The 13,085-nt window shown below is 46.8% G+C and overlaps 1 protein-coding gene across 5 annotated transcripts in view; it reads right to left on the bottom strand.

Moving 5' to 3' along the window:
* LOC138569439 (cyclin-dependent kinase 16-like) overlaps positions 1–13,085 on the bottom strand; it is a 381,119-nt gene that overhangs the window by 265,249 nt on the left and 102,785 nt on the right. For all 5 annotated transcript variants that reach the window (XM_069647411.1, XM_069647410.1, XM_069647413.1 and 2 more), the window contains exon 2: positions 1,761–1,904. In XM_069647411.1, coding sequence (XP_069503512.1) covers positions 1,761–1,887 — 127 coding nt within the window. In that variant the 5' untranslated portion in view covers positions 1,888–1,904. The remainder of the gene's footprint in view (positions 1–1,760; positions 1,905–13,085) is intronic.

The raw sequence follows: 13,085 nt of genomic DNA, 5'->3' as shown, positions 1-13,085 counted from the left end.
CGGTCCTTCAAAGTCTTGGGTTTGAAGAGTCTACGCGAACCCTCGAAGTGGTCTTCCTGGAGACACAGAATATACACAAGGTGTTTATCGACCCACGGGAACTTCTTGTTGCAGTGTATGAAAAAGGGTATATACATTCTAAAATAATCTCCCCCCTCTCTCCCTACTGTTAGGGCCGAAGCCCGTAGCGGCCTTCTAAGGACGGAACAGATCCATCGACGGGAGTCTTTTGACGGCCGTTTGTTGTTTTTCACCGGCGTTGGGTTGTATCGATAGTTCTTCTTGCTATCCTTTATACTCGCAGACTATCGTTAATATGATAATAAATGGCGATAAGCCGAAAGAGGAACTCCGTTATAAGCGTCCATCTACGATAGCAGAAAAAAAATAATCTGAGTGACGGCGACACGGGAAGGACCATGGGTACAGTGGACGTCACACTAGGGATAATATTACTGGCACGCCCTGTCGACGTCCCTTTTCCAGTTTCGAAAACAACTGTAATAACCTGCACCTACCACTAGATGCTCGCCTATGCATAGCATGTGATCTAAGCAGATTCCACAAGCCTCAGAAATTATATATATCAGCAACAAACTTCAATACCTCCAGCCACTGGATTTAAAATACAAGAACTAAATCTCATACGAAATAACTGTTGTAACCCAGAGTTATTTCGTATGGGATTTAGTGTTTTTATATTTTAAATCCAGTGGCTGGAGGTATTGAAGTCTGTTGCTGTTCTCTATGCAGTATTAGAACTAAAAGAAAGATTATATTCAACACGTCGTGCTTGGGATGGGAACTGTTGTCCGGGCGGTGGCATTAAAAGTTAGAGAGAGTAAGAGTGTGAAGGGTAGGATGGAGAACCATAAAAACATACTGCAATATTTACCAATAGTACTGCTGATAATTGGACTTCCAATTTACGAAGAACAGGAGGGGCATCGGAAGTGCACTATTTCAGTGATCATTATGGACAGCGTTTTAGCTGACTTAGAATAGTACAGAGAACATTTTTGTTTTAACCACTGTTGCGATTCACGATTGAATGTAAAATGACGGCATATAAATCTGTGGGTGGTGGGGGTAGTACCCATGCTGTTACTCTTTAGAGTGTTATTTATACCATTTTAACAAGCTAGGGGCCTTACTACTTATGATGGGAAAGTGTACTGGTGTTCTAATAAGAGGGGCGAATGCAATTCAAACCCTGTGCTGTCGAGAACCGTGACCATTGCATGACAGACTAACATGCTAAGGGTCCCTAAAATTAACTGCACATTTTACAAAGAGGCATGGGGTGGCGTTCCACTTCAAAACATGCTTTGGGGAGGAATGCTTTCATAACTGTGTCAATGTACGGTGACAAACACATTGGTTTACTCTAGGTACACACCAGTTCACAGGGGCACCTTTATGCATGAAGTCTCTGAATGCACCAACGGAATGCGTTCCATTTTGGTTCGTTCTCACCTCATCCTCTCAAGACTTAATTGTGGATTCATCTAATTCCACAGATTAATATTCCTAATCCTGCATCCTTACCCCTCCAGCATCTCATGCTAACAATTTACCCAGTTCCAATCAAGTCAGTAAGAGATCTAGTGCTACCTTGTGTATCAGGCTATAGACTTACCTACTATAATCCATAATGCGGTAGCCAGACAAGCATTTTCTGCATTTATACATACTCCTGTGCTTCTTGGATCCTACTCCCACTATATCCGACACACCATAACCCCAGTGAGCAACCTTACCATTGTCACTGTTGCTGTTCTCTTCAATGGTGATCTGCTCGGTCAGCTCAGAAATGCTCTTCTCGGCTGACCGGCTTCCCCGCAGGGTCATGGAGAGTTGCCTCTTGATCTTCTTCATCCGGTCCATGGTGGAAGTGACCGCGCCTGAAGGAAGGAATTAAATAAGTGAAGAAAAAAAAAAAAAAATCAGATTTGGAAAAAACAAATGCATGGGGATTTTTCTGTGCAATATGGAAACTTAATACACCCATCTACCGCCCACAGCAGTGCCTGCACTTTACTCCATCCACTCGGGAGTCCTTGATTTGGCTTCGACCGCTGCGTCACCGGGGTCCATTAGTAAAGAGCTCCCCCTCTATGCAATAGCCTCACCTTCCTGGAAGTGATAACAATTCTGCAATGGCCAAGTTATCATATATTCCAGTAACAGGCGTTATCCGAAGCAGGACCTAGAAATAAGTAGTGCACTCAGCTGACTCAGAGCACCAAATCGTAGTCTCCTACTCTGAAGGTACCCAGTTTCTTTACAATATTGGGGGTTTCCCTTTCCGCCGTACTTGGCAAATTGCTTCACCTGTGGTTAAGAGGCCATCTCCCTCCGAACAAGGGATATCCTTTTCAAGGGTAATCGCCAAGCTACGATACTCCCTCAACAAAGTTGACATGCCCCCTACTCTTCTCAGCTCTCCCCCTACCTCAACATTAGTGTTTCTTTGGTGCAACGGATATGTGGCTTTTTGTGCACTTGCTCCTCTAGCTTGACACCTTGCTCAAAGCAGGTATCGGCGGATCCAGAGGCCCAAGAGAGAAGAGCACACGACAAAGTAAACACATTTATATTTCAGGAGAATAGAAGAATTTAGGTTTCTAAAAAAAGGATACAGTCACTTTATTCTGGGATGGGCAAGTAAAAGGAAAAATACAGATTCAGATCACACTAATTCGGATCGAGATTTAAATAAACGGCACGCTTTCTCCAATCTCGCAGAAGCCCTAGACTGCCCAATGATGCCCTCCCCTACCCTTTTCCTTCTTTATTTGGATAACTTTTGCCCTAAACAGTAGGTCAATATATTCATTACAACCTGGGTTACCAAGTACATATGTGACACTTCACATCAGCAGGAAAGAGGATTTAGTACCATTTAAATTTAAAACAATAAAAAGATGAAATCCTTGAATAGAATTCTTTTCAGGGATGCAGTAGTAGTTGGAACGAGATGGGATTTACCGTGATTTTCACGAAGCTGAAATGTTTGAGGGAGAAAAGAATGAAAGTTATTTTACCAAATATAACTTTTGGGTTTATCTCCCCCTAACATTTCAGACTATCCCCTTGCCCTCCAGCCCTTTACTTACCCTGTGGGCGGCACACCTCCCTGTGTTCTGTAGTCTCCAGCATCCCTCTGCGACGTCGGTCCCCTTCACTTGAGTATGGGAACCGGCGCTGCAGGGTCTGCTTTTCCTTTTTACTTTGAGACCGGAGCAGGTGACACCCTTGCAGCACCCGTGGCCCTTCTTCACTATAATGGTTTGTATGGCCTATTTCTTCAAATTTTTCATACAGCCTAAATTCGGTCTTCGGCCAATATGCCAAACGTTTTCTTTTTCTTCATTCTTTTTTGGGCGATTCCAGAGATCGAGGATCCTAAGCGAGTTCTTCACTTGGATGATTTTTCAACTGTCCAGCCCCCCCACTCCACCCGCCCACACGCTCCCCCCGCCCAACTCCCATCCCCCCCCCCCCAGAGATTCAACAGTACAGGCTGGGATAAGGATTCAATTGCCAAAGCTCCCCCCGGCCCCATCGCTCACATGGCCCATTTTGCACAGTTGTTCGGTCTCCGGATGTACGTCAAATACAATACATACTCTCAGCTATATAGGCGTCTTTCAGACTCGCCGATTCCTAACCCAACTAAAGCTATTCAATGCATTACTATTTTATCATCTTCACGGATAGCTATAGCCCAAATGCTTAGACAATAACAGGTTCAAGCATAACAAGTCACAGGTTTCTGCGTACTTCTACTTCAGGTACTTCTTCCCTTGCACTGGAATACTTGATTGGTTGGACAACTCCCTATACAACAGCTGCCCTCGGCTTCCTAATAAAACACTTTGATTGTTCGCATGAACAACCTAGCGCAAAATAGGTCGACCACCAGCCAAGACTTTCACAGACTGAAATTTCAGTAAGGCTACCGAGCCAGGGTATTATGCAAAATTTGCTTTCAAAAGGTCCTTTGCATGTAACGTTCAGAAACGGCAGTGAATCGGAAATGGCACAGGTGTTTACAGTTGTGAACACATTGCAAAGCAGCCAGAATTCAATAACGACTTCAATAACACATTCAATGCGTTTTAGGACCACTCAAACAATTCTTCATGAACCTATTTCACACACCTCGATTATAAAATAGATCAACTGTTACAAATAATAGTAAAGTTTAGCATAAATCCATAAAATACGTGCAGGACTAGATCCCAATTCTAACAACTGCCCCCACTGACAAGATCCAAGCCCCTGGTAGATTGTGAGGAATAGCAATTCCAAGAGCAAAGTCCTGTTCAGTTCTCAGACGTTATGCTGGCCACCTACTCTAGATTAGACGGCACACAAATATCAAATAGTAAGCAACTTGCCAGCATAAGAAACTCTGTAAATGGAAATTAGTAAAACCTGCATGAAGACGCGTTTGGCTCATCATTTCAAAGCATCTCAGCTATATTTATAAGACCAGCATTTATATGTTATTTGCTTTTCTTGTTTGGTGCCAAGTACCACCTTATGGTTTCTTTGAAGGGCGAGGAGGAAGGCGAGGGTGTCGAGGTGGCCAGGACATGGGGTTATAGACCGCATGTACAGAGAAAAAGGCGATACTCCGTATCAAGCCTGAACCTCATGTGCTTTTGCTTGAGATGGAGATTTATCGGGAGCAAATTCCAGAGGGAAGCGAGTCTTGGTTGTGGCATCCTATGCGCCTAAAATCAATGTCTTTTCGACAGGTTCAGAGCCAATACCTTAGGGCAAGCAAACCATAGGAGTCTGGTTGGGCAGCAGAAAGCTCTGGAGAAGCAGTAGGGCACCCGGATATGGATTGCTTTCTGGATCAGACACAAGGACTTGAGTTTTTTTTGTGTTGTTAGACCCGCAACCAATGAAAGGTTTTCAGAGTTCTCGTCGTGTGATCAGTTCTCGGTCTGAAGAGGAGTCTGGTAGCCTACGCTGGACCCTTTGCATGCTTTGTAATAATTTAGTAGGGAGCACAATACAGAATCCATTGCAGGAATGTTGATGGAACAAAACGATTGCGATTACTGGGGTAATTCTTTGAGGCATCTGTAGGAGAAAGGGGAATCCCAATAGTCCCCAATGATGGGGACATTATATCAATATGTATTTGTTGCCTGGTCTAAAACAATGACCATGTTAAATACTTGATTCATTATAGTTTGGGTTGGAGCAGTCTATGGAGGCCAAGGAAAAGCAAGATCCACCGGACCACTGGTAGTCAGTGTAAGCAGAGGCAGTTTGTGGCCATCTGTCCAGGTCTGTAAAGTAGGCAGTCTCCAAACAGCGGGCGACCTCAGACTCCCTAGTGTAGTTTTAGAAGAAGCTGGGTTTCAGAGTACACGTAGAACCCAGACAAGTGTTTAAGAATCAATGCTAGGGGTGCTGTGCATTTGTTAAGGATTGCTGACAACGCTGACCCCCGCAAGATGCTGCAGCGGAAAAAAGCTGGTGATGAGCGAAAAGGGTCCAATGTAAGTTCATGAGTGTGATCCGTGAGGAAGGATGCAAGCCGTTTTAGTGTTGTACCTTTCACTACCATTGAATTCTTTGGAGCGACTGAGGGGTGTATGATCAAATGCTGCTGTAGCCAGCAATATATCAATCTAGACCAGGCACCAACTCTCTGGGCACTCATTTGTGTCGATTTGCCCACCATTTGCTCCTTTGAAATCTTTACAGAGGAGCGTCAATGAAACCCCTGCCGTGAAATGTTCCAAAACGCCTTCTCATGCCAACTCTCACGATTTCCAACCCCAGAACCCTGCTTTTTTTGTTTTAATAAGAGGTCATTGCATTTTTTGTAATCTTCTGTTTAATTATTAAAGCATTTTGAAATCGCAGTCCAAATGTTGAAGCTACTGTTTTTCCTAAAGTTTAGTCCTATATTTTTGTTCCAAATACTATGCTCATTTTGCCAAACACGTGTTTATTCTTTTTAAAACATTTTTGTTGTTTTTATGGTTAATTTTGGTACATCAACAACAGTAAACCATATGGGCAGGAAAAACAATGAACAACCCTTTTTCGCCCAACATCTCGCTGACCACTTAATTAAGCCCCCTCTTTCCACCCCCACCTTCCGGTTCCCACCCCCCCCCCCATGGTAACTGTCATCTTCTTTAGCTAAGGGAAGCACAATTAAGAACTTTCAGTTGACTCGTACTGATCAATGTAATTATGTAAAATACTTTTCTCCTTGGCCGCCTCACAGGTGTTTTATTACATCATAGGGTGCCGCCTAGCTAAAAATAGTCCCCAGGCTGAAGCTCACCACATTTGCTTCGAGTCCGGCCAAAATGTCCTTCTAATCAACCTTTGTTCTTGCAATTCTCTACGTTCCAGTTTTCAAATATTTGCTCATGCATTCCCCCCATATTCTCTCATGCGGAGCTGCCCAACAGTTATTCTTTCCATGATGCATATATTTAGGGCTATGTTGATCCAATCCCTTTACATGGGGTCTGAGCACATTTCCACTTCATCACTAGGCAGGCCCGTGCTGCGAGCAGCCGGGGTGCTGCCAACACGGTCAACCTATTCAGTTCCCTCCTCTTCCTCCATTCCAAACAAGATCAGAAAGGGCAATTTAGTTTGGGGGAACCCTTCTAGGTCTTTGATCCATCTCAGGACTTCATCCCAGAATACTTGTATTCAAGGACATCCCCACCACATATGCCAATAATCGGCTCTGGCCCCACACAAGCGCCAGCAGAAGGGGCTTGCAGTCTGAAACATCTTTGAGAGTCTGAAAGGGTCATATTGCCACCTATGGAGGAGCTTGATAGCATGCAATTTCTGAGAGGCCTCCCCTACATAATCTTCTCCAAAGTGCTGGATCTATTTTCCTCTCCATCTTTATTTCTCTGTGGACCTGCTCCCTGCGACTACCAGTTCCCCGAACATAGCCGAAATGAACCCCTTAATTTCCGTACTTTAGTTTAAGAGTCTCTCAAAGGGGGTAAGGTCCCTCAGTCCTGTCCCTCCACGCTCCTCCATTAGCAACCCCTTTAGTTAAAGGCATCAGAATGCTGAGAGTCTCCCTATCCTCAGCACCCCCTCCAGATCGGTTATGGTAATAAATGTGCCATCCCTCCACAGTTAGCCGACCCTTTTCAGTCCTGCCTCGAGCCATGTCTGAAATCTTTCAGGATTTGGGATCACATTTTGTACACCAGGCGCCCAAAGGTGGCTCAGGGGTGAGGGCCATGTCGTTACCCCTTGCATTTCCACCCCCTGTCGCCATATGTCCCCCACAATCAGGTGATCTCGAATTCTACGGGAGAGTTTGCCTTTTGGTACCCACAGCCATTCCCCCACGATGATGGGGGACATGCAAATATTATCCAGACAAACCCACTGAGGACCCCTCTGTGATCTAAGGTGGTATACGAGGACCCTCAGCTGTGTCGCTTTCTAGTAGAATGTCCTGTTCGGGAGCCCCACCCCACTGCTCTCTTTAGGTAAGGTGAGAATCTCACAGGATATCCTCTTTTTTCCCCTGCTAGAGGAATTTCCACCTAGCCGCCTTTATCTCACAATAGAAGGTTTCAGGGACCTGGATTGGGAGCATCTGGAAAGCATAGAGGAACCTCGGGAGGCAAACCATCTTGAGGGAATTTGAGGCGTCCAAGCCATGATATGGTTAGTTTATTCAATTGTACCAAATCTGCCTGAAATTTGGACAGCAGTGGGAGGGGGTGGGACTTAGCCTCAAAATAGGTCTCTGTGTCCCTCGTGAGGTTGATCCCCCATGTATCTCAGTGTGCCCAGATTAACCGACACCCCCAATCAGGTAAACCTATTAATGTCTCCATCCCTGTCCCTATCCAGGAAAAGGACTGATTAAGCCCTATTAGTCTTAAAGCCAGAGAGGCCTCCGTACTCCTCAATCAACCGAATTACCCTGGGTATGGAGGTTGGGGGGGGGGGGGTCCTTCATGTGAAAGAATAGATCATCTGTATATAATGCAACTTTGTAATTCACCCCTCCCACCGAGATTCCTTCTACTTGGGCGTCCTCCCTGATTCTCTGGGCTAGAGGTTCCAGCGAGAGTGCGAGTAGGCTCAGGGAAAGGGGGTAGCCCTGGCTCGTACCTCTACTCAGGCCGAAACAGCCGGAGTACCTTCCAGTAACTGCCACGCACGCCCAGCGGATGCGCAAACTGCCATTATCCCCTACCTGAGCCTGGTTCCCAGACTTAATTTAGTGAGCACTTCCTTAAGAAAGCCCCACTCCACCCTATCGAATGCCTGCTTGGCATCAAACAAGAGGAGGAAGGGGTCCAACGCCATCCACCCAAGCTTTATAAATCAGGGGCAAGGTTTTCCTCATTGTATCTGCCCGCCGACGTCCCTTTATGAAGCCCACTTGATCCGGGTGGATCAGTTGGGGCATGTACCCCTCAAGTCTCCAGTACCTGTGTATAGATCTTGGTGTCGATGTTCAGAAAGGAAATGGGGCAATAGGATCCACAAACCCGGGGGTCGCTGCCTTCTTTGTGCATCACCGTTATTAGTGCACAAGAGAAGGATTCTGGGGCTTACCCAGTCTCCAGGATGTCATTGAACAGTTCTACCATGAACGGCAGGAGGAGGGTAGGGGGAGAAGGCGTCAATGAAGGACTTGTACAACCCTGCCGAAAAACCATCCTCTCCTGGGGCCTTTCCCATCAGTAATCTCGCTGCTACTCTCTTAATTTCTTACTCCAATATTGGGCCTCCAGTGCCTCGGACTCCTCAGTAGACTGCCTGGGCATGCAGGTTTCCACCAGATATGCCGTTATGTCTCCAGTCTCTGGGTTAGCCTCTGCGTCATACAACTTTTCATAGAATAGAAGAAAGCAAATGCTTCTCGAATCCCTTCTGTTGCTGGATCTTGCGTTTTATCCACCCCTTCTATAGCCTCCACCCACCTTTCGGCTAGCTGTCCCCTCAGCCTGGCAGCCAGTAGTGCGTCCACCTTGTCCCCTCTCTCAGAGAACTTTTGTTTCAGGCATTGCAATTTTCTAATTATTTGACCTTCCTCAGAGTGATTTCTCCCCCCCTCCACCACCCCCCTCACCTCCAAGACCCGATCCTCCCGACTCTCAGTAGTCTCACAAGCCCATTTGTCGAGCTGGCTAATCTCCGACCTCAGCCCATTTTCAATTATTGTGCGCTCCCTCTTTTTCCAAGCCCCTTCCCTGACCAGAACTCCTCTCCCTGTCGCCTTCCCCGCTTCCCATACTACTCTTTGAGACCCTGCGTTCCTCGCCTATAGCGTATTTAGACTCCTGGAGGAACATTACATAAAGTCCCTACCCTCAGATGGCCTTCCCTTGCCCCATCCGTCACTACAGCCATCCTGTTAATCCCCTACGTGAGGGTCCCAATCGCCCTCTGCACGACCATTGCCTGTCAAACCACTTCTCAACAACCGAGGACCACGACTGTGGGAAGACCCGTACCATAACCCCAACCCCGATTCCTCCCCCAACCCCCAGCAACCCAAAAGGGCGCGCGACTCCACCCGGTTAACACCACCAGGTTGAGGCCGGACCACCAGCAGGCCCCGATCCCTTCAGGTCCCGTTCCCTCAACAACTCCTTACCCTTGAGCACCCGAGCCTCCACCCAACTCTATAGGCACCAGTGCCGCATCTGTAGATACTGTCCCCACCCTCCCGCATCTGAAGTACGGGTGTATCCAGAAACCCCTCTGAATGCCTAACCGTTTTAATAGCTCTGCACGCCACATTGCGCTCCAAATTGTGTAATTATTGGTGTGATAATCACCCAATTAAATGCTACTCTGTATAAAAAACACAACACTCAAGGATAAGGAGAGGCGAGCCAGTCCTGTGTCCTGAAAGCTGAACAGAGTTGTCAGAGGTGAGAGCTTCACACACATAGCCATCTTGCCTAGATAGAAACAGTCCAAATGGGTATCTGTTTAGCCCATGGGAAGTCTGCGTGAGTCAGAGGAGAGACAGGGGCATCGACAGGGGCATCAGCATGGGAAGCACCAAAGCTCTAGATCACTTATTTACACCCGAGCAAAGAGACTCCCAGGCACGTGCTTTTAAAATATGGGACACGCGATGTGAAAAGCGCCTGGAACTTACACTGATAGTTTAAGCAAAGTAGTGCTCGAGTTATGTGTCATCTCAATGTAAACATTAACTTGTTTTAATGGAAATTAATTATATTATAAAAATGTGAATTGATTAGCTGATGTGGATGGTTTAGTAGTTTAGAAATAGTATATGCCCCGAAAACCAATCAAGATATACAATATACGACCGTAGTTCACATTGTTGGTACCAGTTTGTGCTCTAAAGTGAAATGAAGCCAAGGTTGAGTTGAAGAGGCACCAGCCATGCCCACAGAAGGGGTAACAGAGCATCCCATGGGTCGGAGCACCTCACATGATGGAGATACTAAGAACATCATATGTTGGGGGCAAGACATCACACGAGAGACACAAAGCATCTCGACTGTCCAACACCTCACAATGGAGGCACGCACCGCATCAAAAGGATGGCAGGGCAGATTAGAGAGGCCGTCAGAAACTGCCATTGTTCTTTTTTATATAGCAAGTCATGCCGAATTCCAAGCACTAACCACTGCAATAATTGCTGTTATTACCAGATTTATTGGCACTCAATTTACCAGTCAGCACTGTTGGGATTCAAAGGTCTGCCCTGCAGATAGAATCCAGACGCCTGGGGCTAGTGCTGAACTCGCCTGGCCATCGCATTTGCTGGCGTGGACTACCTTTGTCTGTTTGAGGTCAGAGAAATGAGCTTTGCTTGACAAAGCATTTGTGCTGGGTACCAGGACTATTACAGGAGGCGTCAATCTTTAGAATGGGGAGGAGCTCACCTGGACAATAGGTGTACTCAAGAGTGGGAGCCAACGCCCTGCCAGGCGATTCCCTGGCAGCATCCATTTGAATGTACGCTGCTGCATTTGTATTTGTATTTGTTTATTTATAACGCGTAGACCATCAGGCCTGGGGGCATCAGGGCGCAATTTGTACAGGGTTGCAAGAAAATAACATACAGGTAGATAGATTACAATAAAAGTATACCAATACAACATAATAACAATCTTAATAATTACATATATTACACATGGTACAGTGTCCCTAGGCTCCGCCGCAGAGGAAGTATCCCTGAGGTAGTTGGGAAGGTAGCAGACCGGAAATCGTGCTGGGGAACAGGCGGGCTGAGTAAGTAGGACAGATGTCTAACACAACTATTGCTGGTCAAAGAGCCAAGATTTGGTTTTATTCTTGAAGGTGTTGAAGGAGTCTTCAGCTCTGATGGCAGCAGGGAGGGTGTTCCAAAGTTTGGAGGCTAGGACAGGGAAGCTAGTGCCTCCCGCTTTTTGGAGCTTAAACCTAGGGATAGTAAGGCAGTGAGTCTGAGAAGTTCTTAGTGGACGGGCAATGGAGTGGCGCGAAAGCCGACTGCAGAGATATATCGGAGCCTTCTTGGCTAGGCATTTGTGCGTGAGGGCAAGCGTTTTTAGGGAAATTCTCTGCTTCACGGGTAACCACTTTAGGCTAGTTCTGGCTTCTGAGATGTGGTGGTTACGAGGGATGTTGCATGTACCCAATTAAAGAAGGTAATTGTTGCATGAGCCCTGCTTCTACAGGGTGACCCTATTTTGGCTGCAGAAGGGGCTCTTGCTTACCAATGCATTAGATTGTGGGCACCACAGAGGGCGGGGGGCGTGCAGTGGCATGTGCAGGGAGTGGTCTGGGGCGGCACGTGCTACCCCTGGAATCCGATTCACCACCCCAGGTGCCACCCACTTATCCTAAACTACGATCATTATGCGTGTGTGCGCTCGTACTTCACACCACCCCTGCATAAGTCACTGCCCCACTTGGCCCACCCCAGTCAAGAGAGTCTCGAAATGCCACTGAAGAGGTGGTACCAGCCAAGGAACAAGGGTACAACAACTGTGTCTGCGTTCTCTTATTTGGCACCTTCCCAGGGTAAGGCACACTGAGCTACCAGAACCAAAAGGTCCTCACGCTATGATCCAGGCTCTACAACTTCCTATTTTGCTATGTACTATCGGCTGCCAGTCGAGCAAAGCAGAACATATAGGTGGGCTATTTCCCACTGCGTCACAAGTGGACCTGTCGAACAAACCAATGTATTTAATAAGGAGGACTGACCTGGAGGTAGACCCTGGGCAGGAAGTCACAAAGGAATGGGGGATTCGACCCAAAAATGTTACAAAGCCAATGGGAATCATTAAGGTGGCCACGATCTTAATATTAGAAGGTCAACATAGGCGGAAGGCCTCCCCCCATGTACTCTTAAGGCCTACTCCTTAAGAGTACAAATGCGTAAACCTGCAGTGAATAATAAGTTGGTTGCAGCCTATTTTAAAAACGACCCAAGCTTTGTTTTTCTTTTTCTACAAGTCCAATTAGTTCTGTGTGCAAGGTTCTGTGTGCACGTATGTTACGTGTGGACATGCACAGTGGGTGGAGTTACTGTCTACCAATGGGGGAGGCGGGTTATTGGGGAAAAAAGGTGGCGACCCGACTGCCAACACAACAGGGTTTTACCTTCAGCTCCTGCACCTCGTTGCATGCCCCACTCTGCGGAGTGTCATGGTGCCGAACCCAAGGTAGCACACATACTGGCAATGCTTAATGATCAATGACAGAAAACACATTGGTGGGGCACTGCTAAGATGCCTCTCACAGCACAAGCAAACACCAGCCTGGTGCCCCCCCTTCAGGGCACCATCACGAATAGAAGGGGGTAGTCATTGTGAACGCCCAGACAGATTGAAGGATACATACACTCTGCTAGTAGGGTGGCCGGGAAGGTCAGGGCTCATTCCCGCCGTTATCACGCTTCTGTCTGCTCCCCCATTGCTGCCACTTAGAAGTGTATTGTGCATTACTGCAGGGGTGAATGCAGACCATGGTTGAGAGCATTCCCAGCCTACTCCATCCCTGAAACATTAATTGCCAAGGCTCCATTTCCACTCAAAACGTGCATGTGATAATGCCGAGGC

This window comes from Ambystoma mexicanum, chromosome 2q (genome assembly GCF_040938575.1).
Source record: "Ambystoma mexicanum isolate Mex_15411 chromosome 2q, UKY_AmexF1_1, whole genome shotgun sequence".
Taxonomy (NCBI): Eukaryota; Metazoa; Chordata; class Amphibia; order Caudata; family Ambystomatidae; genus Ambystoma; species Ambystoma mexicanum.
The sequence above is the reverse complement of the archived record's forward strand: the minus strand, read 5'-3'. Positions and strand labels throughout refer to the sequence as shown.